Here is a 26,043-nt window from a genome sequence, read left to right as displayed (position 1 = left end):
TCAACTGTCACAACTTCCGCCAAGGCTGCCTCCCCTCCTTGTCCGGGCAGGTTTCGGCGTTCGTCGTCACCGGCTTACTAGCTACTGCCGATCCCATTCTCATCACTCCACTTGTCATGTCTTGTCTTGTCAATCACACACACCTGGTGCTCATTCCCCTAATTAGTATGTGTATACGTGTTCCCTCTGTTCCCCTTGTCTTTGTGAGTGATTGTTTCATTGTGAGAGCGAGTAGCTCGGTTGAGGTACTCTTCCTGTTATTGCCAAGGTGGAATATTTCCCTTGTGATAGTTTTGTTTTGACGCTAGGTGCGTTTTATTTATGTAAACGGGATAAACTCTGGACTTCGGTGTTTTACCTCCTGCGCCTGACTCCTTCATTCACACCTCGTCAAATCAATAGATTTCAAAGCCTGCCCTCTGGAATTTACAGTTTCTCTCAATTGATTTGAAGGGAACAAAGGTCAATGCTCTTAAAACAGTTAATTCAGACATCGCAAAACATACTTCTAATTTGACAAAATAACCAATTGTCAAATTGGCAAAATCCAATATTGCTTTCATTTTCAATATATCTCTTTAAATCAAATATCTCCATCAAAATTACACACGTGTCAACAATTGATTAGTTAATATCTTAACACAACATTCTTTTTGTGTGGATTCATATTTTCACAGGAACATACTCATGGACATTTCCTAAAATGAATTGTTAACAAAAGCACAATATGGCACCTTGCATGACAGCAGTCATTTACATTTCTCAACATGGATGCATCTGAAACAGTCTCAAAATGATCAAATACTAATAACTTTGGTGAGATGTTTACAGAAAATTAGAAATATTTGGAAGTAGTTGTTGGCCCATTTGACAGTTTCATGGGTCTTAACATAAGATTGTTGTTTAAAAAAATGAATGAAACGCATCATTTCAGATTTGAACAAAAACAATATAAAAAACAATAATATTTAAATGTTAATACATTCACTTTCTTTCCACTGTAAAAAAAAAGCCTTTGTTGTCAATTGTGACATCTTGTATTTTCCCACAGTGCCGCGCAAAAGCACAAGTTTAAGATCCACCCCTGACAATAATGACCTTGGTTACATTTAAAAAGCCCCAACTTAGACTCACACTCCAGTTAGTTCATTTCTTAGTGTACATGTAACACCAGTGGAGAGAATGAAGGAAATACCACTGTATGTCATTATCGTACTGCATATCTGGTCCTACAAAGTTAAAGGTAAGGAAGGTATTTTGATATACACTATTCATTCAAAGAAAATTGCATTTTGTATTCTTTACATATATGCAATTAATTGTGTGCAGTGATCTTTTTTCTTAAGGCAGTGCCTATATTTGGTGTCACGTGTAATTAATAAAAAGGCCTAGTACATGGCAGAAACACTCATCTATTAATTTCTTAGCCAAGATATACTGTATTTGTTGAACAAAGGTCATTGTGCAGACAAATGATGGATAATAATAAATGTATGTTCTGTCATTTTTCAGCTCAAGAATCTGGAAAAGGCTGTCAAAGACCCCAACTGGACAATGGCTTTGTTGACCCGGAGCAGGAAATGTACCAGGATGGCATGACCTTGACCTATGCCTGTGATAGAGGTCTGAAGACACCAATGGAAGGGTGGTGGGGGATAATCAAATGTGAGAATGGTAGATGGTCTGATAGTCCTCTGTGTAAGGGTAAGTACTGTCTGCTCTAACCTTGATCTATAGCAAAGAGTCTTATGTGGTGTAAAAACTCAGAAGACTATCCCTTTAGGTATAGGAAAGAGGGGATTTTGGTGTGACAGGACATATGATACATTTGTGTTGTGAACAACATTCAGTATTATCATCTCTTGTACTTCGTTGTCTTTTGTTTCTTCACTAATCATTGTTTGTACTTTATCTTCACAGCCAGTCGTTCTTGTGATGCGCCTCCTCAAGTGGACCATGCAACCATCGTTCAACAATATCAAAACAAGTTCAGAGATGGATCAATAGTGGTTTATAAATGCAAGAAATCCTTCATGATGGAGGGGAATGCAGATATATTATGCCTTTCAGGAGAATGGACCTCAGCCCCCACATGCAGTGAGTACTGACTTAAAGGGATAGTGCCAGATTTCGGCAATTAAGCTCTTCTCCTACTTACCCAGAGTCAGATGAACTTGAGCATGCTAGCCGTTCCGGTAGACTTCCAGTCATTGAATCGCAAAACTATGTCTAACTTCCTTCCTACTGGATGCAGAGATATAAAAATGGTATCCATGAGTTCATTTGACTCTAGGTAAGTAGAAAAGGGGCTTAATTGCCAAAATATCACACTATCCCTTTAAGATCCAACTGATTTCTTTATTCTGACATCTGTACTGTATTTTTGTGTCACTGAAGAGAGCAGCAAAGTATTAACTTTGAGTCCTCTAGAAGGGTTTCTAATAGTATAACCACAGGTTTAAAAATGACCATAACCCTTGTTTCTTAGCCATTTCATGGAAAAGGCTAAAGTGAGCCAATAGCATTTAATGTAATAATCACATTTTCCTCTATCAACATGAACCAGGTTGACTTTCACATTACACTGTATCTATCTGTCTCCAACAGAAATCATGGATGGAAGCAGCTTACACAGCATCAGACCCACTAGCAGACCCGTTAGAGTTACAACAGGTAATTCAAGCCTTTTAGTTGCTGATCCTCATCGTACCAACATTATATAAATTGAGGCCGAAACTGTGTATATAACCGCCTTAAAGGTCCCAATGCAGATGTTTTTATCTCAATATCAAATCACTTTTTGGGTAACAATTAAGTACCTTTAATGTGATTGTTTTGAATTAAATTGTGAAAAATAAACAAAAATAGCCTCTTTAGCAAAGAGTAATTTCTTAAGAAATAATTTTATTAGCACTGTCTGCAAGTGGTCTGAGTGGGGAAGGGAAAACTGAAAACTTGCTGTTTTTGGCAGAGGTTTGGAACTCTCTTTCTTATTGGTCTATTAAGTAATTTTCCGCAAAAACTCCATCCCACCAAAACTGCCTGAAATTTCAGGTGAAATTTTCATACAGCTCTTACACTAAAAGGACATTATCACAATTTTCACAGTATTATTCCAACCTAATGCTCAGCGAACAATGCAGGCTCCGATGTCAAGTGGATTTTCCAAGAAGGGACAGGCCATTGTGACAAACAAAATCTGATTAGCGGAGAAGTGCCGTATTTATTCACCAGGACAGGCTAAAATCAAATTAACCTAGTAGGTATCAGGTTAATTACTAGGTTAACTTGATCTCAGACTTAGCCTGTCCTGGTGAAAAAAGACGGGGCTTCTCTGTCAATCACATTCTTGTCTATCACTATGGCCTGTCCCTTCTTGGAAAATCCACTTGACATCGGAGCCTGCATTATTCGCCCTGCATGCATTACAAAGGGAACTAATTATTATAACTCAAATAGATATTTTAGATCAGTGGTTCCCAACCAGGGGTACTAGGACCCTGGGGGTACTTGGCCTATCCACAGGGGGTACTTGAGAAGACTCATGAGACCAGAGGCCTACTGGTAAAATGCACATGAGGGCGTACTTCAGGAGTACTCCGGGCAGAGCAAAATTCAGTTGGTGGTACAGTAACCAAAAAAGGTTGGGAACCACTGCTTTAGATCATTCAGATTTTATTTTGGAACGTTATAGTTTATCTGGCCAACTTACTCAACCTGTAGAAATGTAACCCAACACGATTTCGCTTTGACTGCTATACAAACTCTTTAATGCTTTGCGATTTTCTGCCACTGGAAGTTTCCTATACAAGGTAGGCGATGCTGAACGATTTGGCAAGGCAACTGTGCGTAGAGCCGTAAGAAGAGTCTGCCTCCCATTGAATAGATTTTTTTATGTCTTTGATGCATCCCCTGGCCATCAAGCTGTCCTTATAATCAAGGAGGACTTTTACAGAATGGCAGGTACAGTAGACTGTTGTCAGTTGACTGCCAGCGATGCTTTGCTAAGACTAGGCAACATGATACCAATTATAAATAGCCTAATTCATCCCGCAGATTTTCCAAACATCATTGGTTCTATAGATGGGACACATCCTCATTCAAAACCCTCTGGAACAAATGAAGGAGAAAATATTTTCACAGCATAAACAGGTGGCTATTGAATACTGTAGCCTATACCTTCACTAAACCAAAATCATTTTCAGAAACAGTCATTAAACTCAATGATCTTCCTTACTTCTTTGGTCAGATGATCTGTGACTCCCATGGGGTTACAACTAAACATAGCACACATTGTTGCACGTGTTGTCATGAAAAGCATTATGAATTAAATACGTTATTATTCATCCTACATAGGCTATGGAATGGCCTACAACTGCAATTATGACATAGGCTACTACAATTTACATATTAGGCCATTACCTTGACACTTAATATCACCAACGTTGCAATAACAGTGCTCTATAAAGTGAAAGCATTATTACGAATCACCCATGTGTGTAAGCTAGCCCTATTAGATATTGGAATCGTGCCACTTCACCTGTGCATTTACTCTGTCGGCAATTTTCTGCCAGGCTCCCTCTCTGGATTTTGCGGCGGGGGACATATTACTTTTTTTTTTGCTAAATATGTGAATATATTCCTTCTACTTTGTTACAATTATTTCCTGTTCTAGACTTGTGAAATATCAGGCTTTTGTCTTTTGACTCCATGTCCATCGTTTTGTCTATCGTCAAAACATGAGGACCTTTTGGAATGTTGCCAGTTCAAGCAATCTGAGCTTAGCCTAATTACTCAAATGAGAAGCAGCCGTTCTAGAAAAAGGAAATCCAGGACTCCCTTATCTGGTGAAGAGAAGAAGCAGGATATGGTCAGGAATCCCCCCCCCCCCCCCCCCCCCCAAAAAAAAAAAAAAATCATGTGAAGCTTGTTTTACTCCAATGTTTAAAAAACAAAGTAAATCTAAACAAACACTATACAGCCTCAAAACATGGTTCAAACTATAATTTTGATATAATGGATGGTCAGTCCTTACATCCATAGCTCTGTCTATCAATTTCAGAGTGGTTATATTTCTCCAGCCCCATCTCTCAGCTTTTTACCAAAACAGTGGAGTGGAGTGGAGGACACTTTGTTATTGTTTCAACTGCGGATTGCCACTTTAAAGGTGATTTGGGGGGGAAATCTTTAACTCTGCATTGTTGGAAAAGGACCAGTAAGTACGTTTTTTACTGTTAGTCTACACCTGTTGTTTACGAAGCATGTGAAAAATGAAATGTTATTTTAGTTTACATGCCCCATTCACTTGTGGTGGCTAAAGTTAGCAGAAGTTTGTAGTGGCTGTTTAAAGAAATCAGAACCATGGATTACTTTTTTTGGACCCACAGACTACTTTCAGGGTGAGGAAGCATCTAACATTAAGTTGTGAAATCCTGAACTTCCCCTTAATCAAAAATCTAATCAAAGGTTATTGGTCACGTACACATATTTTCAGATGTTATGGCATGTGCAGCGAAATGCTTGTTTCTAGCTCCAACAATGCAGTGATACATGGTAATAAAACAAATTAAAATAAATCAACAATACACACATAATCCAGAAAAATAAAGAAATAAGAAATATCACAACATTTTTTTATATGCTGCTATACTGTAAAGCTTAGCTGGGTCATTCATTAAAGACATAATGGGAATGTATTGTTTAATTTTAAAGGGGTCTTTTCACAGGTTTCCTTGCTGAAATCTAAACTAATGCAGGTAAAGTCAATAACAACAAATGGAACCTATGGAACCTATTAATTTGTGCTTGCTGAATTCAATCTCTAATACCGCATTTCCTACCAGGTTCATTTTCACATCTACCATAACTCTCTCCAACAGGTCATGAGGCCTTGCGGAAGTGTAGGGAAGGCCAGTTTCAGTGCAATAACAGAAGGTGTATACCGACCATCTGGAGGTGCGATGACGATGACGACTGCTCCGACAACAGCGACGAGGAAAACTGTGGTAAGTCAAAAACAAAAAAAACTTTCTGAAATCTACCAATTGCCTAGATACCTTAATATGCTAATGTAGCTAGTGGGGCAAGACTATGCTTTCCTCTGGAAAAGAAGAGAAACAATTCCCTTCCTCTATGAACCAGTCATTCTCAGTACAGACACACCTCTGGCTAGGTGTATTTTGTATCTTAGTTACAATAGTTGTACTTAAATAAATGTTACAGTAGGCCTATTTTTTTTCTCTCAAAATATGAACTACCATGTCATCCCATTCAGGTTAGGAAAATGTGGATCCATAATGGGAAAGTTTTTGTGCATCCCTACACGGTGGATTGCAAAACTCGTAAGAGCTTACAGTATTCATTTATTATGATTTCTAGTTCAGGTTGTTCATGATGAAGATGTGACTTATTGAAAGACGTGTGTAAGTGAGGACGATACCTTGTCCATTTGTTCACATATCACAACACATGTGTTTTTCTTCACAGGGCTAGGAACAAGAGAAGAAGTGCAACAATAGATTGTTTAGGATATAACTGATAAAGTTGCTTTTACATTTGGGTCATGATATAGAATATGATTTATAGCACAAGTGGTTAAAATGGAGGGGAGCAGAGTACGGTTCCATCTTGATCTCCATCATCTTAGGGATGGATAGAGAAAATAATTTGGAACAATTCTACAATTCTGAAGTAATTCAAGTTGAGGATAATAGGACATTGTCAAAACAGTTCCACAACATCACATCAGCCTCTGTTGCGGTTATACAACTGTTGATGTACTGTGTGTTGGACAATAAATGAAGGGGGGTCTTGGGGCTTCGGGGACAAAGAAATCATCAGCAATACACTTCATTATTCTCATCCGTTCGTGCTGTGGAGAGGAACAATGGAACGATCAGTAAAAGTAAAATGACTTGTGCTGTAGAGAACTGCTCATGACTGAATTAAATGTAGAAACAACACTGAACCTTTATGTCAATAAATGATTTAAATACAGTAAATGAATGTATACGTGGGACACTATAAATTATCTTCCTGTATCTTGCACATGGTTTTCTTTATTTAGAGGTTGTGTTGGACGGACAGAGAGAGAGAGAAGTCGAGTTTATTTAAGCAATAAGGCCAGAGGGGGTGTGGTATATGGACAATATACCACGGCAAAGGGCTTTTCTTAAGCACGACGCAACGCAGAGTGCCTGGATACAGCCCTTAGCCGTGGTATATTGGGCATATACCACAAACCCCTGAGGTGCCTTATTGCTATTACAAACTGGTTACCAACATAATTAGACCAGTAAACATAACTGTTTTGTCATACCCGAGGTATATGGTCTGATATACCAAGGCTTTCTGCCAATCAGCATTGAGGGCTCGAACCACCCGGTTTATAATGCACATTAATGAACATGGTGATCCCCTATAAGGCAACATACAGTACATCCCCAGACAGAAACCCATCATATGTATCAAGCATCTCAAAGTAGCAGTGCTGATTTAGGATCAGTTTAGCCTTTTAGATCATAATGAATAAGATTACCTGGACAGGGGGGTGACCTGATCCTAGATCAGGACGTTTTATACATACAGGCTGTTCCCTCCTGTCCATTGTGAAAGAAACAACATGGTATGAGGAAGTACCCAGGTACAAACAATTCATTTGAAAGACAGAGGTAGTACATGATATACATTATATACAGAATACTTTTAAAGATTGATTCAGAAGTGGTTGACCTCATGATACACTGATTAAACAGACCTTTCTAGTTTTGAGGAGCCCGCTGGGTGTAGGGACGTCACCCCTAAACGCTGATCCTGGATCAGTTTTGCATTTTCCCTACTGATGGTGTAATTGGTTATGGCTACGATTGGGGGAGGGGAATCTGATCCTAGATCTGTACAGGAGAAACTTCACCCCGGAGCAACAGGCTGAAAACACCAAGATTCATTATCACAATAAAGTTCTGTGGTAACTGGTAAGGAACATGTGGAATACTATGGAACTTGATTTGAATGGGGGTAAATGCGTTGTGTAATACCTTGATTCAATTTAAATTGTGAATAAATATCCAGATTACACCTGTAAGATTTAGACTTACAGCCAGCTCATTGGAAATGAGTTGGAGACACCTGTTCTGGAATTACCTTTTGTATGGGGACAATCAGGCTCCTGTCACAATATACATCACTCACTCACACTCATTTCATGGAATGACAGAGATCTTAGGCTTTTGTGTGACAAGAGAAACTTTAAAAAGTGCTCTTTGAAGATAAGCAGCCAATTTGATAGAAGACTTGGGGCTCAATCAACGTGGTGCAACGTTTGGACGGTTGCAGATAGAAATATCACAAATGCATCTGACGACATTCCCTGTTCCACACGGCTGAGAACTAGATCTGTTCTACACCATCTGTTTCCATCAGAGCGTTCTGCCCTGAATAAGCTGCAGGGGTTAAAAGAACATGGTTACACTTTATTTTAAGGCTAGCTACATAAATACTTCATAACACATTCATAACCCATTCATAACCCATACATAACCCATTCATAACCCATTCATAACCCAGGATTTAAAAAAAGGATAAAAAGGGGAGGGGGAGGAGAGAGGGAGAAGTAGGGGGGGGTAGAGGAGAGGGGGGAGGGAGGGGGAGGAGAGAGGGAGAAGTAGGGGGGGGGGGGGGGTAGAGGAGAGGGGGGAGGGAGGGGGAGGAGAGAGGGAGAAGTAGGGGGGGTAGAGGAGAGGGGGAGGGAGGGAGAGGAGAGGGAGAAGTAGGGGGGAGGTAGAGGAGAGGGGGGAGGGAGAGGAGAGAGGGAGAGGTAGAGGGGGGTAGAGGAGAGTGGAGAGGTAAAGGAGAGGGAGTGGGGAGGTAGAGGAGAGTGGGGAGGGAGAGGAGAGGGGGGAGGGGGGAGGGGGAGGGGGAGGGGGGAGGGGGGAGGGAGAGGAGAAGGGGTAGGTAGAGGAGAGTGGGGAGGGAGAGGAGAGGGGGGAGGGAGGGAGAGGAGAAGGGGGAGGGGGGAGGGAGGGAGAGGAGAAGGGGTAGGTAGAGGTTTTGTTGTTTGTTGTAGCCCTTTGCCTGTAAAATACTGAAAAACCTTTATAAAAAAAACGGATCAAAAAGATACATTTATTGAAGCGTGTGTATACATAACCCATTCATAACCCATACATAAGCAGTACATGAGCATTGTGAATGCTTATGTTAACAACCGCACCCTTCATATAAATGTTACCTCTAGGGTCTTATTCAGTTTCGTATGGGTTATAAATGTGTTATGATGTCCTTATGTATGTACCCTTTAAATAAACTGTTACCAAACGGGAAGTATAGAGAGGGATGATCAGTGGGCGACGTGGTCCGAGTTAGAGATGTTCTGGACAGGGGTGGCAGAGTCCAGGCCCAGCAGGGTGCCCAGGTAAGACTGATCCCTGGGGTCCAACATCTGGTCGGGCCGCACCGGGTGCACAATGTTGGCCGGCTGGGGGGTAAGCGTGTACTTCTCCAGGAACGCCAGCTCCGTGGCATTCTGGTACCCTCCAGCTGTCTGCTGCTGCCCCTGGCCCTGGGGCGGGCAGGTTACATGTCCCCCCAGGTCACCCTGTACCCCCGGGACCACCCTGGACATCTGGACGGGCACCAGCGTGACAGGCACACACACGTCGGAGGGGACGTTCTGGAGAACGGTCTTTGGTTCAGCCCGGTACACCTTGGAGGGGCCGTGGGTATTATAGGGCAGAGTCACCATCTTGTCCTCTGTCAGCACTACCAGAGGCTGCTGCTGCTCAGTGTACTTAGCGCTGTGTACATGGTCCCTATGGTACTTCAGCTTGTCTTTCCTTTTAAAGGTGGCACTGCAGTGCGGGCAGTTAAAGGGGCGGGCGTCCGAGTGGATCACCATGTGCTTGGTGAGGGTCTTCTTGATGCGGAACGTCTGTTGGCACACGGGGCATCTGTAAGGTTTCTCACCTTGCAGAAGACATGACGGAAGTTAGTTGGACATACATTATTACAGAATAGAGGATAAAAAGGGGAGGGGGGGAGGTAGAGGAGAGAGGGAGAGGTGGGGGGGGGGGTAGAGGAGAGGAGGGAGGGAGGTAGAAGAGAGGGGGAAGGGAGAGGAGAGGGGGGAGGGAGGTAGAGGAGAGGGGGAGGGAAAGGAGAGGGGGGAGGGAGAGGAGAGGAAAGGGGGGAGGGAGGTAGAGGGGGGAGGGAGAGGAGAGGGGGGAGGGAGAGGAGAGGGGGGAGGGAGAGGGGGGGGTAGAGGAGAGGGGGGAAGGAGAGGAGAGGGGGGAGGGAGGTAGAGGAGAGGGGGAGGGAGGTATAGGAGAGGGGGAGGGAAAGGAGAGGGGGGAGGGAGAGGAGAGGAAAGGGGGGAGGGAGGTAGAGGAGAGGGGGGAGGGAAAGGAGAGGGGGGAGGGAGAGGAGAGGGGGGAGGGAGAGGAGAGGGGGGAGGGAGAGGAGAAGGGGTAGGTAGAGGTTTTGTTGTTTGTTGTGGCCCTTTGCCTGTAAAATACTGAAAAACCTTTATAAAAAAACGGATCAAAAATATACATTTATTGAAGCGTGTGTATAGTTTGATGGCTGCTGGTCTAATACACCGTCTGTTAATTATCTAGGAAATTAAAGCAGGTCGGTATGCTACCTGCCAGACCTATCATCTACAGTGGGGAGAACAAGTATTTGATACACTGCCGATTTTGCAGGTTTTCCTACTTACAAAGCATGTAGAGGTCTGTAATTTTTATCATAGGTACACTTCAACTGTGGGAGACGGAATCTAAAACAAAAATCCAGAAAATCACATTGTATGATTTTTAAGTAATTCATTTGCATTTTATTGCATGACATAAGTATTTGATACATCAGAAAAGCAGAACTTAATATTTGGTACAGAAACCTTTGTTTGCAATTACAGAGATTATATGTTTCCTGTAGGTCTTGACCAGGTTTGCACACACTGCAGCAGGGATTTTGGCCCACTCCTCCATACAGACCTTCTCCATATCCTTCAGGTTTCGGGACTGTCGCTGGGCAATACGGACTTTCAGCTCCCTCCAAAGATTTTCTATTGGGTTCAGATCTGGAGACTGGCTAGGCCACTCCAGGACCTTGAGATGCTTCTTACGGAGCCACTCCTTAGTTGCCCTGGCTGTGTGTTTCGGTTCGTTGTCATGCTGGAAGACCCAGCCACGAACCATCTTCAATGCTCTTACTGAGGGAAGGAGGTTGTTGGCCAAGATCTCGTGATACATGGCCCCATCCATCCTCCCCTCAATACGGTGCAGTCGTCCTGTCCCCTTTGCAGAAAAGCATCCCCAAAGAATGATGTTTCCACCTCCATGCTTCACGGTTGTGATGGTGTTCTTGGGGTTGTACTTATCCTTCTTCTTCCTCCAAACACGGCGAGTGGAGTTTAGACCAAAAAGCTCTATTTTTGTCTCATCAGACCACATGACCTTCTCCCATTCCTCCTCTGGATCATCCAGATGGTCATTGGCAAACTTCAGACGAGCCTGGACATGCGCTGGCTTGAGCAGGGGGACCTTGCGTGCGCTGCAGGATTTTAATCCATGACGGAGTAGTGTGTTACTAATGGTTTTCTTTGAGATTGTGGTCCCAGCTCTCTTCAGGTCATTGACCAGGTCCTGCCGTGTAGTTCTGGGCTGATCCCTCACCTTCCTCATGATCATTGATGCCCCACGAGGTGAGATCTTGCATGGAGCCCCAGACTGAGGGTGATTGACTGTCATCTTGAACTTCTTCCATTTTCTAATAATTGCGCCAACAGTTGTTGCCTTCTCACCAAGCTGCTTGCCTATTGTCCTGTAGCCCATCCCAGCATTGTGCAGGTCTACAATTTTATCCCTGATGTCCTTACACAGCTCTCTGGTCTTGGCCATTGTGGAGAGGTTGGAGTCTGTTTGATTGAGTGTGTGGGCAGGTGTCTTTTATACAGGTAACGAGTTCAAACAGGTGCAGTTAATACAGGTAATGAGTGGAGAACAGGAGGGCTTCTTAAAGAAAAACTAACAGGTCTGTGAGAGACGGAATTCTTACTGGTTGGTAGGTGATCAAATACTTATGTCATGCAATAAAATGCAAATTAATTACTTAAAAATCATACAACGTGATTTTCTGGATTTTTGTTTTAGATTCCGTCTCTCACAGTTGAAGTGTACCTATGATAAAAATTACAGACCTCTACATGCTTTGTAAGTAGGAAAACCTGCAAAATCGGCAGTGTATCAAATACTTGTTCTCCCCACTGTATTTATTGGACATCTATGTCCACCAAATACATTTGTTCTGGATTAACATGTCAATAAAGGGTTGATGTGAAAAGAAAGGTACGCTGCCAGTCAAACAGACATTCACAGCTTTTATTGTCATCTTACCTGAATGTGTCCTGAAGTGCATTTCCAGACTGGACTTCCCTTTGAACTCCTTCTTACAAACCTCACACTGATGCACAGCTGTTTTATACCTATAGAATCCACACAAGTTTTCCCAATGCTTAGTCTTTTCACATTTACATTTACATTTTAGTCATTTAGCAGACGCTCTTATCCAGAGCGACTTACAGTTAGTGAGTGCATACATTGTTTTTTTGTTTTTTCATATATCATATTATGTGGTTAGCTGATATGTTATGTAGTCAGCCGCGTTGTGAGATCTGACATGCATCTGCAATGTATTCAGCCGCGTTGTGAGATCTGACATGCATCTGCAATGTAGTCAGCCGCAGTGTGAGATCTGACACGCATCTGCAATGTAGTCAGCCGCGGTGTGAGATCTGACATGCATCTGCAATGTAGTCAACCTGGAACGCGCCCATTCCCTCCATCTCCATCCACCATCCGGACCACTTACTTCTGCCACACCTTCTCTCCCAGGTGGACACTTTTGTAATGGACGGTCAGGTGATCATGGCGCCTGAAACACTTTCCACATTCCTCGCACTGGTGGGCTTTCTCCCCTGATAACATCCAAGGGAGATTCAATTCAATTATTGTCCTGTAAGACAATTCATATGCAGCATAAAAACATCCAAACAGGCCCAGGACCATGTATGAACAACTAACCCAGGGGAGCATTTTACTCTCTTTTGCATAGCTACGGAACATAACACGGAAGGTGTGTATACCGTACCCGAGTGTATTTTCTGGTGTTTGGTCAGATGGTTGTGGCGTATGAACGTCTTTCCGCATTCGTCACACTCGTAGCGCTTGTCGTCGTGGTGGACTCGAAGATGAAGCCTATCAGAATAGAGTTTGGGGTTAAAGTTAAGAAATTTTAATATGCAATTAAAACAGGCAAACATTGTATTTATTTTGTACTAAATTATGACAAAAGTATTTTCTCTGGAGAAGACAAAAACGACCCAATAGAAACCTGCTGAACATGGGACTCCACCCACAGGTGATAGCCAATAAGAACTAGGTATGTTATGAACTGCCCAAGCATATTGACCTATAAGAGCTGCCGTGGCGGAAACTCTGTCCACAGATACTGCAGAGGTGAGGTTTCTCTCCACTGTGAATCCGCAAATGTTCTCTCAACGTTGTCCTACGGACATAAAAAACAACAACATTACAATCAATGGAGTTAGACTGATAGTAGACCAGTCACTAAAGTTGAGATTGTTACCATGTGAGCAGTGAGAGATAGACACAATACCGCCACCAAAAAGTACTGTTAAAAACAAGTTGGTTAAAAGTTTCGTTAAAAGTTTTAACATTAGTAGTTGTTGTGTATAAAAACATAGAAGTTCAATGTAATCACACGTATATGTGCAGTATTCTAAGCACTGCTGTTTATTTTAGGCTTTTTATTACTTGTTTTATGATTACATTTGAATTGAATTTTCCCACAACCCCAAAAAAAGTTTTGACAATCCTACCTCTCCCTCACTGACTTCCCACAGATGAAGCAGGTCCATTTTCTCTTGCCCCCATGTGTACATTCAATGTGTCTCTTCCTGTTACCCGTGTCGTTGAACTGGCGGCCACAGATGTCACAAGGGAACGGACCTGTGGACAGAGTCAAAGGTCAATTAAATATCCCAGTGTCACAGCCTTACTTCTCAATCCAATATCAACATTTGATCATTGACTAAAGTTAAGCTTCTACAAACTTGAAAGAATTCTCTTCAATGATTATACAACATTTTCCTTGACTCCCAATGTTTTTGAGGACAATAAACCCGAACATGGTATTTGTATTTATTATGGATCCCCATTAGTTCCTGCCAAGGCAGCAGCTACTCTTCCTGGGGTTTATTATGGATCCCCATTAGTTCCTGCCAAGGCAGCAGCTGCTCTTCCTGAGGCAGTTTATACAATTTTAAAAACATTACAATACATTCACAGCAGATTTCTCAACACATTAAGTATGTGCCCTCAGGCCCCTACTCTACTACCACATATCTACAAAACAAAATCCATGTGTACGTGTGTGTAGAGTGTGTGTCTTATCATGTGTATGTGTGTCTGTGCCTGTGTTTGTGTCTCTTCAAAGTCCCCGCTGTTCCATAAGGTGTATTAGTTATTTTTAAAAATCTGATTCTACTGCGTCCATCTCTTACTTGATGTGGAATAGAGTTCCATGTAGTCATGGCTCTATGTAGTACTAGTCTGTTCTGGACTTGGGGAATGTGAAGATACTTCTGGTAACATGTCTTGTGGGGTATGCGTGGGTGTCCAAGCTGTGTGCCAGTAGTTCAAACAGACAGCTTGGTGCCTTCCACTTGTCAATACCTCTCACAAATACAAGTAGTGATTAAGTTAATCTCTCCTCCACTTTGAGCCAGGAGAGTTTACATTTACATTTTAGTCATTTAGCAGACACTCTTATGCAGTGCGACTTACAGTAGTGAGTGCACACATTTTCATACTTTTTTCCCATACTGGTCCCCCGTGGAAATCGAACCCACAACCCTGGCGTTGCAAGCGCCATGCTCTACCAACTGAGCCACACGGGACAGATTGACATGCATATTATTCATGTTAGCTCTCTTTGTACATCCAAGGGCCAGCCGTGCTGCCCTGTTCTGAGCCAATTGCAATTTTCCTAAGTCCCTGTTTGTGGCATCTGACCACACGACTGAACAGTAGTCCAGGTGTGGCAAAACTAGGGCCTTTGGGACCTACCTTGTTGATAGTGCTGTTAAGAAGGCAGAGCAGCGCTTTATTATGGACAGACTTGTCCCATCTTAGCTACTGTTGTATCAATATGTTTTGACCATGACAGTTTACAATCCAGGGTTACTCCTCAACTTGCTCAATTTCCACATTATTCATTACGAGATGTAGTTGGGGTTTAGTGAATGATTTGACCCAAATACAATGCTTTTAGTTTTGGAAATATTCAGGACTAACTTATTCCTTGCCACCCATTCCGAAACTAACTGCAACTCTTTGTTAAGTGTTGCAGTTATTTCAGTTGCTGTAGTAGCTGACGTGTATAGTTTGAGTCATCCGCATACATAGACACACTTTATTCAAAGCCAGTGGCATGTCATTAGTAAAGATTGAAAAAAGTAAGGGGCTTAAACAACTGCCCTGGGTAATTCCTGATTCTACCTGGATTATGTTGGAGAGGCTTCCATTAAAGAACACCCTCTGTGTTCTGTTAGACAGGTAACTCTTTATCCAGAATATAGCAGGGGGTGTAAAGCCATAACACATACGTTTTTCCAGCAGCAGACTATGATCGAAAACATCAAAAGCCACACTGAATCCTAACAAAACAGCCCCCACAATCTTTTTATCATCAATTTCTCTCAGCCAATCATCAGTAATTTGTGTAAGTGCTGTGCTTGTTGAATGTCCTTCCCTATAAGCGTGCTAAAAGTCTGTTGTCAATTTGTTTACTGTAAAATAGAATTGTATCTGGACAAAAAACAATTTTTTCCAGTAGTTTACTAAGGGTTGGTAACAGGCTGATTGGTTGGCTATTTGAGCCAGTAAAGGGGGCTTTACTAATCTTAGGTAGCGAAATGACTTTTGCTTCCCTCCAGGCCTGAGGGCACACACTTTCTAATAGGCTTAGATTGAAGATATGGCAAATAGGAGTCGCAATATCATCCACTATTATCCTCAGTAATTTTCCATTCAAGTTGTCAGACCCTGGTGGCTTGTCATTGTTGATAGACAACAATCATTTTTTTACCTCTTCCACACTTACTTTACGGAATTCAAAATTACAATGCTTGTCTTTCATAATTTAGTCAGATTTTGTTGCTGTCATGTAATGCCTAAATTTGCTAATCTTGCCAATGAAAAAATCATTAAAGTGGTTGGCAATATCAATGTATTTTGTGAGGAATGAGCCATCTGATTCAATGAATGATGGAGCTGAGTTTGCCTTTTTGCCCAATATTTATTTTAAGGTGCTCCAAATCATTTATCTTTGTTTCATAGTTTAGTTTCTTCTTCTTTTTATTCAGTTTAGTCACGTGATTTCTCAATTTGCAGTACTTTTGCCTTGCAAAAGTATTCATCCCCCTTACCGTTTTCCCTATTTTGTTGCATTACAACATGTAATTTAAATTGATTTTTATTTGGATTTCATGTAATGGACATACAGAAAATAGTCCAAATTGGTGAAGTGAAATGAAAAAAATAATTTGTTTCAAAAAATGCTAAAAAATAAATAACGGAAAAGTGGTGTGTGCATATGTATTCACCCCCTTTGCTATGAAGCCCCTAAATAAGATCTGGTGCAACCAATTACCTTCAGAAGTCACATAATTAGTTAAATAAAGTCCACCTGTGTGCAATCTAAGTGTCACATGATCTGTCACATGATCTCAGTATACATACACCTGTTCTGAAAGGCCCCAGAGTCTGCAACACCACTAAGCAAGGGGCACCACCAAGCAAGCGGCACCATGAAGACCAAGGAGCTCCCCAAACAGGTCAGGGACAAAGTTGTGGAGAAGTACAGATCAGGGTTGGGTTATAAAAAAATATCAGAAACTTTGAACATCCCACGGAGCACCATTAAATCCATTATTAAAAAATGGAAAGAATATGGCACCACAACAAACCTGCCAAGAGAGGGCAGCCCACCAAAACTCACGGACCAGGCAAGGAGCGCATTAATCAGAGGCAACAAAGAGACCAAAGATAACCCTGAAGGAGCTGCAAAGCTCCACAGCGGAGATTGGAGTATCTGTCCATAGGACCACTTTAAGCCGTACACTCCACAGAGCTGGGCTTTACAGAAGAGTGGCCAGAAAAAAGCCATTGCTTAAAGAAAAAGATAAGCAAACACATTTGGTGTTCGCCAAAAGGCATGTGGGAGACTCCCCAAACATATGGAAGAAGGTACTCTGGTCAGATGAGATTAAAATTGAGCTTTTTGGCCATCAAGGAAAACGCTATGTCTGGCGCAAACCCAACACCTCTCATCACCCCGAGAATACCATTCATCGGCAGGGACTGAGAAACTGGTCAGAATTGAAGGATGGCGCTAAATACAGGGAAATTCTTGAGGGAAACCTGTTTCAGTCTTCCAGAGAGTTGAGACTGGGATGGAGGTTCACCTTCCAGCAGGACAATGACCCTAAGCATACTGCTAAAGCAACACTTGAGTGGTTTAAGGGGAAACATTTAAACGTCTTGGAATGGCCTAGTCAAAGCCCAGACCTCAATCCAATTGAGAATCTGTGGTATGACTTAAAGATTGCTGTACACCAGCGGAACCCATCCAACTTGAAGGAGCTGGAGCAGTTCTGCCTTGAAGAATGGGCAAAAATCCCAGTGGCTAGATGTGCCACGCTTATAGAGACATACCCGAAGAGACTTGCAGCTGTAATTGCTGCAAAAGGTGGCTCTACAAAGTATTGACTTTGGGGGGTGAACAGTTATGCACACTCAAGTCTTCTGTTTATTTGTCTTATTTCTTGTTTGTTTCACGAGAAAACATATTTTGCATCTTCAAAGTGGTAGGCATTTTGTGTAAATCAAATGATACAAACCCCCCCAAAATCAATTTTAATTCCAGGTTGTAAGGCAACAAAATAGGAAAAATGCCAAGGGGGGTGAATACTTTCGCAAGCCACTGTATGCCATACCTTTTGCCTCATCCCTCTCAACCATACCATTTTTCAATTCCTCATCAATCCAAGGGGATATAACAGTAACACTTTACTTAGGGCATATAGTTATAACGTATTATTACTTGTTATAACCATGATAACTTATAATATGTCTCGCCTTTCAACTAGCTCAAATGACAGATAATAACCGATTCATCACTATTCTAACACATTATAAGCAGTTAATTCATACTTATGACAAGGCCAATAAAGCATTATGGACTCATCATAATGCAATATATCTGTACGCCTCAAGTCAAGAGGTACAATACATTGATCTATTATCTAAATATGTTGGATAAAGCAATCAAATGAAATTTCCCGTTCATTACCTAAATGATACTTTTCTTGATGCTTCAAGCGGGCAAACCTGGACTTGAAGTAGTCGTCACAGAAGGCACATTTGAAGGGTCGGTCTTGCGTGTGTAGAATCATGTGCTCTTCCAGATGAGGCCTACGTGTGAAAGACTTGTGGCAGATCTGAACCCGGAATATCAGAGAGAGAGCAGGTGAGGATACGAGAATACACTGACTGTACTTGCAGTGAACGTGAAAATGTATCATTCTGTGGAATATGTATTCTGTGAATATTATGTGACGTGTACAGATGTAGGATCTTAATTTGAGCCAGTTTGCTACAGCAGGAAAATAGTCCTGCAACAACAGGAAATGTGAATTATTATGAGGATTATAATTAAAGGACAATTTTTGTAGGGGTTGATACATTTCAAGTCTGACATTTCTAAGTGGAAAGTCTTTTTAAACCTCATATACACTACAAGTTTTCCATTTACTGCATTGCATCTGTAGGTACAGTGCCTTCAGAAAGTATTCGGACCCCTTGACTTTTTCCACATTTTGTTACGTTACAGCCTTATTCTAAAAGGGATTAAATAAAAAATAATCCTCAGCAATCAACACACGATACCCCATAATGACAAAGCTAAAACAGGTTTTTAGAAATGTTTGCAAATTTATTTTAAAAAATACAAAACAGAAAAACATTATTTTCATAACTATTCAGACCTTTTGCTATGAGACTCAAAATTGAGCTCAGGTACATCCTGTTTTCATTGATCATCCTTGAGATGTTTGTACAACTTGATTGGAGTCCATCTGTGGTAAATTCAATTGATTGGACATGATTTGGAAAGGCACACACCTGTCTATACAAGGTCCCACAGTTGACAGTGCATGTCAGAGCAAAAACCAAGCCATGAGGTTGAAGATTGTCCGTAGAGCTCCGAGACAGGATTGTGTCGAGGCACAGATCTGGGGAAGGGTACCAAAAAAATTCTGCAGCATTAAAGGTCCCCAAGAACACCCTGCAAAACTGAGCAATCGGGGGAGAAGGAACTTGGTCAGGGAGGTGACCAGGAACCCGATGGTCTAGAGTTCCTCTGTGGAGATGGGAGAACCTTCCAGAAGGACAACCATCTCTGCAGCACTCCACCAATCAGGCCTTTATGGTAGAGTGGCCAGACGGAAGCCACTCCTCAGTAAAAGGCACAAGACAGCCCGCTTGGAGTTTGCCAAAAGGCACCTAAAGACTCTCAGACCATGAGAAACAAGATTCTCTGGTCTGATGAAACCAAGATTGAACTCTTTGGCCTGAATGCCATGCGTCACGTCTGGAGGAAACCTGGCACCATCCCTACGGTGAAGCATGGTGGTGGCAGCATCATGTTTTTCAGCGGTAGGGACTGGGAGACTAGTCAGGATCGAGGCAAAGATGAACGGAGCAAAGTACAGAGAGATCCTTGATGAAAACCTGCTCCAGAGTGCTCAGGACCTCAGACTGGGGCGAAGGTTCACCTTCCAACAGGACAACGACCCTAAGCACACAGCCAAGACAATGCAGGAGTGGCTTCGGGACAAGTCTCTGAATGTCCTTGAGAGGACCAGCCAGAGCCTGGACTTAAACCCGATCGAACATCTCTGGAGAGACCTGAAAATAGCTGTGCAGCGACGCTCCCCACCCAACCTGACAGAGCTTGAGAGGATCTGCAGAGAAGAATGGGAGAAACTCCCCAAATACTGGTGAGCCAAGCTTGTAGCGTCATACTTAAGAAGACTCGCTGCCAAAGGTGCTTTAACAAAGTACTGAGTAAAGGGTCTGAATAGTTATGTAAAGGTGATATTTCTGTTTTTTATTTCTAATAAATTAGCTGAAATTTCTAAAAATCTGTTTTTGCTCTGTCATTATGGGGTATTGTGTGTAGATTGATGAGAGGAAACAAAACTATTGAATCCATTTTAGAATAAGGCTGCAACGTAACAACATGTGGAAAAGGTTAAGGGGTCTGAATACTTTCCGAAGGCACTGTATATATTTTAGAGTGGTCCTTGCCTCAACTCAACTTCTAAAATACATTTAATTTCATATGGCTATGTAATGATGTCATAATAGACTTTGACACTTGAACTTGATAAGATAAAGGTTGTGAAACTACCATGTGGCTCAGTTGGTAGAGCATGGCGCTTGCAACAACAGGGTTTTGGGTTTGATTGCCACGGGGGACCAGTACAAAAAATGTATGCAAGTCGCTCTGGATAAGAGCGTCTGCTAAATGACAAAAATGCAAAATGTTAAAACCAAACTTCTTAGGCTCAAAGTGTTGATATTGATCAGCAAGAGACATTCATATTATAAGGGCTCAAGGGGAGTGATCCCTTCAAAATATGATTGTAGTCTGAATCTTGGGGCTAGCATTTTGCTCTTTACCTCCTTTTCTATACTGTGTCCGTTATCTGACAATTTTCTTTTTTGGATTGTGTTTCATAAAATAAAACAAGTCAAAGCTTACATCACACTTCCATCCCTCGTTCTTCTTCTTCCTCATGGCCAGGAACTCTTGAATGTGGTCCGGGTGGAACCTGAAAGCACAGTGGTAACACATAGGTAGTACACACTTGACTTCATTATTCATTCCTTTTCACTCCTTGGGGACCAGAGAGCCTCAATATAAACATACTGTACAACTGTGCATTGACCTGTCTGGATCACTTTGACACTGAACTGCACTGTGACACGTGTCCACAAGGTGGCAAAGCTCATTATTTTAACTTTAAGTACACTACATAGAACTAAGTGAGAAAAGGACACGAATGGTGGACTACAGCGTAAACCATTTAATTAAATAAAATAAACTCTGTTTATCCCCTGAAGGGCAATTAAAGAATCACCATTATAGAATTGCTAATAACATCTAGATCAGGGTATATAATGATTAATTCAGATTACTACTACCCAGAGACCCCTTTACCCTGAAAGACTACAAACAAGCTTTAACTCATCTAGCAATGGTTTCCTTGACCCAGATTAAGCCTAGTTATAGACTAAAACGCACTTTGAATAAAGATTCTCTATTGAGAATGATTGTTAATCCAGGACTAGGCTTAATCTGGGTCTGGGAAACCAGCTCCTAGTTTAGAAGGGCTGTTAAGGTTTCAATCCAACCACTAAATAAATAACCTCATATTTTTATTCATGAGAACATGATTTTAATTTACAACCATTTTAATTTAGAGTGACTCTTTTCCTAAAAGCGCAATTGTTAGGGATTTATAATAACCAAAATATAGAATATGTATAAGAGTGTAATGTGAATATCAGGGTTGGGGGTCAAATCCATTTCAATTCAGTCAATTCAGGAAGTAAACTGAAATTCCTATTCCCAATTCAAATGTTCCTCAAAGCTTCTCTATTAGAATATGAATTTCTGTTTACTTCCTGAATTGGCTGAATTGAAATGGAACTGACCCCCAACCCAGGTGAACAGAGGATGATGGGACAGACACAAAGGTTCACCTTCTGACGTGTTTGGCCAGGGTCTTTTTGCTGGCGTGCAGCTTGTTGCAGAAGGAGCACTTGCGTTCTGTCTCCTAGAGATGAACGTACTCTGGTGCGAAAAGTGCAAATCAATCCCAGAACAACAGCAAAGGACCTTGTGAAGATGCTGGAGGAAACAGGTAAAAAGTATCTATATCCACAGTAAAGCGAGTCCTATATCGACATAACCTGAAAGGCCCCTCAGCAAGGAAGAAGCCACTGCTCCAAAACCGCCATAAAAAAGACAGACTACAGTTTGCAACTGCACATGGGGACAAAGATTGTACTTTTTGGAGAAATGTCCTTTGGTCTGATGAAACAAAAATAGAACTGTTTGGCCATAATGACCATCGTTATGTTTGGAGGAAAAAGGGGAACGCTTGCAAGCCGAAGAACATCATCCCAACCGGGAAGCACGGGGGTGGCAGCATCATGCTGTGGAGGTGATTTGCTGCAGGAGGGACTAGTGCACTTCACAAAATAGATGGCATCATGAGGAAGGAAAATGATGTAGATATATTGAAGCAACATCTCAAGACATCAGTCAGGAAGTTAAAGCTTGGTCGCAAATGAGTCTTCCAAATGGACAATGACCCCAAGCATACTTCCAAAGTTGGAGCATATTACAGTATCATAGACACTATGTTTTAGGATTTCCTATGATCTTCTATGTAGAAGAATCCGTTACCTTCGAACGACTCTTGTGTAGCCTGTGAGCGTCATAAAGCAAAACATGTTAAACGTGAGTGTTCGTAGATAGCTTTTAATAATTTGTAGCTCAAACCATTCTGACTCCACAGACGTTTTTGTAAAAAAGACCCGGCCCCGGGCCCCTTTGGGATCCGCCCCTGTCTCACAGACACCACTCTAGCTCAGCCCTCGTTAATCACACAGGTTGGTACTAACGGATGCAGAAGAAATAGACAAATCCAATGGTACAACCCGGAAGTGTGTAGCTCAAATACACTGTGTTAAAAAAGGGTTAGAAGTCCTGAATCACACCGGCGGCGCAACGGTGGGACGGTGGGACCCACTCACGGTGGGCCCAGGGTAGCTCAGTTGGTAGAGCATGGCGCTTGCAACGCCAGGGTTGTGAGTTCAATTCTCAAGAGGGGCCAGTATGAAAAAAATGTATACACTCACTAACTGTAAGTCGCTCTGGATAAGAGCATCTGCTAAATTAGTAAAATGTAATTAATATGTTTTGTCTCTGTATGCATAGAATTTTCAACTGGCTGATATTTAGTCCAGATCATTATGACATGATTACAAGAGACATAAAGGGGTCGTACATGCGAATGACAAGTCTTATAATGCATCATAGCTGATCCTAATGCATTATACCTGAATGCTTAGAGTTAATTGTTACTGCAATTCCTTTCACCTGGCAGTGGCCTGGTTTATGAGCTGAAATGTCTCAGAACAATATGTGCATTATCCTTGTAATCCTGAAGAGCTGTAATTGTTCTTCAGTTGATAGGTGTGGAGCGAAGCCAACAGTTGATAATGGGGATTTTATCACTGACCCTGGAAGCATTCAAATGGCACTGACCTACAAATGCATTAACTATTACAAACTTGTGGGCCCAGAGAAAGTGATGTGTCATGGTGATCGAAGGTGGTCAGAGCTACCCACTTGTAAAGGTAAATAAATGATGTTTTTGCTAAAATTAACAAGACACCATCACACACCTAATTGTCTTGTCTCATAATATATCAACCTTCATTAAAACTCTTATATCAACTCTTTATGTACCAGCTCCCTGTACCATTGAAAAAACGACTTCTGACCAGTTGGATCTTACAAACGATATGTTTGTGAAGGAAGGAGCGAGTCAGACATTTCTCTGTAAAGAACAGGACAATTACAGACGACCTCTTGTTGCTGATGTTCGATGTCAGAATGGACATGTGACCATTGACAGATGTACATGTATGTATGATGTGTTATTCACAACAAAAAGAAACAGAATATACTGGACTCAATCAACACAATGTTTTCTTTCTTTATCAGTTGTTTATTATTTAGTTTAGTTCATTATTTTTATTGTGTACTGTAAATCATTTTTTTTTTTTTTTTTTTTTATATAGCCCTTCGTACATCAGCTAATATCTCGAAGTGCTGTACAGAAACCCAGCCTAAAACCCCAAACAGCTAGTAATGCAGGTGTAGAAGCACGGTGGCTAGGAAAAACTCCCTAGAAAGGCCAAAACCTAGGAAGAAACCTAGAGAGGAACCAGGCTATGAGGGGTGGCCAGTCCTCTTCTGGCTGTGCCGGGTGGAGATTATAACAGAACCATGCTAAGATGTTCAAAAATGTTCATAAGTGACAAGCATGGTCAAATAATAATCAGGAATAAATCTCAGTTGGCTTTTCATAGCCGATCATTAAGAGTTGAAAACAGCAGGTCTGGGACAGGTAGGGGTTCCATAACCGCAGGCAGAACAGTTGAAACTGGAATAGCAGCAAGGCCAGGCGGACTGGGGACAGCAAGGAGTCACCACGGCCGGTAGTCCCGACGTATGGTCCTAGGGCTCAGGTCTCTCAGTTGGCTTTTCATAGCCGATCATTAAGAGTTGAAAACAGCAGGTCTGGGACAGGTAGGGGTATCACAAAACTCAATGTCTTGCCTCATAATGAATAAGCCTTCATTAACACTTTTATATTCATTCTCTTTTTACCAAGTGGGCTGCAAACTGGAATCAAGACGTTTTCATTGGCTGAGTCTTGCACAAGATGTGTTTATAAAGGAAGGACCTCAGAGAATGATCTGTAGACAAACTGATTCCTATGGTCGTTCTCTTGTTGCAGATGTTCGATGTCAAAATGGAGAAATAACCAGTTCCTATTGTAAGTCTAATGCAACAGTAGTAAAGAGAACATAATCAACTGAAACACATTCTAAACAGGTTTTTGTCAAGAGTGAGAAAAATGACTTATTGTCTTTAAGTTACATAGTTTTACTTGTGAGTTACTGAAAATGCTACTGTAAGCCTCATTTGATTCTAAATATTAACTACCATGTCATCCCATTTAGGTTCCTAGCTAAACTAATATCTGGTAAGTGTTTATGCATCTCTACACAGTTAGTTATTAAACTCAATCAAACTTCAATGGGGGTTTTCCCAGTGTCAGATATACATGAATAGAATCAAGAAATGTTGAGGGCAGTCCCATAAATGCTTCCATTAGTTGTAGTGAGCCTCTATTCTCTTATGTAACTACAACAAGGTGGTGTATTTTCCTAAAAGGGCCGTTGAATCAACGCAACACACCCAAATCTGCAGCAAATCCCCTGGAAGAGAGGACTTCCCACGTTGGCCACGAATGAAGATTGTTTGTGATATGTTTGATAAAATTGCTTTTACATTTGGTTCATGATATGGAATGTGCCTTACAACACACGGTGTTAGTAGGGGAGCAGAGAGGAATGGAGGACCACCATCTTAGGATAGGAGGCTGTCTGACAAGATTTAGACAATCCTTCTGAATGATTAAAAAGTTATGAAAAGACATGTTGAATATGATAATGGGTAGGCGAACAATTGATGAAACAGTTGATCAACAATACACTTGATATTGATCCTCCATTCATTTAAAGCAGCAAACTACTGATAGTCAATGAAAGTCAAATCAATTGAATGTGCGGTATACAATGGATGCATGTAGAAAATATCATGGCTTGGATCCATATAAAATATATAATTATACATTTGTGTGTGCTTTTATATGCGTATGTTGGTTTTACACCAAATCATTTCACAAACAAATGTGTCAAACACAACACACAGCAACAGTTGACAGTAACCACCAACTAACTATCCAGAAACATATTCAGAAGATCAAAACATAGAACTCATCATTAAACATGTTTTAATAGTTTGAACAGTACGATGAATACAATCTAGTGGAAGGTGAAATCTGAAGATATGGTCTTCATAGAAGAAGGTGGACACAGACATGTCAAAATTAAACAAAAATGTCTGAATCTATATATTTAATATGATAAAGCTTTGTGGATCTTTAAGATGTTCTCCTCTATTTGGCAATTGGCACCATATCAATTCAAAGCATCAGCATGTTTTTCTTTACAGTTTTGGTATGTCAAA

The 26,043-nt window shown here is 41.5% G+C and overlaps 2 protein-coding genes across 6 annotated transcripts; one reads left to right on the top strand and one right to left on the bottom strand.

Annotated features, from left to right (window-relative positions):
• Positions 1–1,132: 1,132 nt before the first annotated feature.
• Positions 1,133–25,639, top strand: LOC311146441 (complement factor H-related protein 1-like). Of its 5 annotated transcripts, XM_084182944.1 has the most exons (8): positions 1,133–1,243; positions 1,513–1,704; positions 1,921–2,097; positions 2,608–2,673; positions 5,713–5,756; positions 5,880–6,005; positions 6,275–6,341; positions 6,487–7,040. In XM_084182944.1, the coding sequence occupies exons 1-8, from the start codon at positions 1,183–1,185 to the stop codon at positions 6,516–6,518; spliced, it is 765 nt and encodes a 254-aa protein (XP_084039070.1). In that variant the 5' UTR covers positions 1,133–1,182; the 3' UTR covers positions 6,519–7,040. The 5 variants fall into 5 exon arrangements, 3 of the variants coding, with proteins under 3 accessions (XP_084039070.1, XP_084039071.1, XP_084039072.1); XR_014614676.1 differs by lacking the exons at positions 2,608–2,673; positions 5,713–5,756; positions 5,880–6,005; positions 6,275–6,341; positions 6,487–7,040 and adding exons at positions 23,406–23,576; positions 23,692–23,865; positions 24,620–24,994; positions 25,186–25,639; XR_014614677.1 differs by lacking the exon at positions 5,713–5,756.
• LOC311146909 (zinc finger and BTB domain-containing protein 41-like) lies at positions 9,124–23,003 on the bottom strand (the record flags this gene model as incomplete). The annotated part of the gene is made up of 10 exons (XM_084183536.1): positions 9,124–9,963; positions 12,393–12,481; positions 12,868–12,973; positions 13,147–13,253; positions 13,468–13,563; positions 13,898–14,027; positions 18,433–18,580; positions 20,908–20,977; positions 21,912–21,985; positions 22,971–23,003. 10 exons carry the CDS (start codon positions 23,001–23,003, stop codon positions 9,338–9,340), a joined length of 1,479 nt encoding a protein of 492 aa, XP_084039662.1. The 3' UTR covers positions 9,124–9,337.
• Positions 25,640–26,043: the final 404 nt, after the last annotated feature.

This window comes from Coregonus lavaretus, assembly GCF_964263955.1.
Source record: "Coregonus lavaretus genome assembly, chromosome: 19".
In the NCBI taxonomy this organism is placed as follows: Eukaryota; Metazoa; Chordata; class Actinopteri; order Salmoniformes; family Salmonidae; genus Coregonus; species Coregonus lavaretus.
This window is presented reverse-complemented; position numbering and strand designations above follow the sequence as displayed.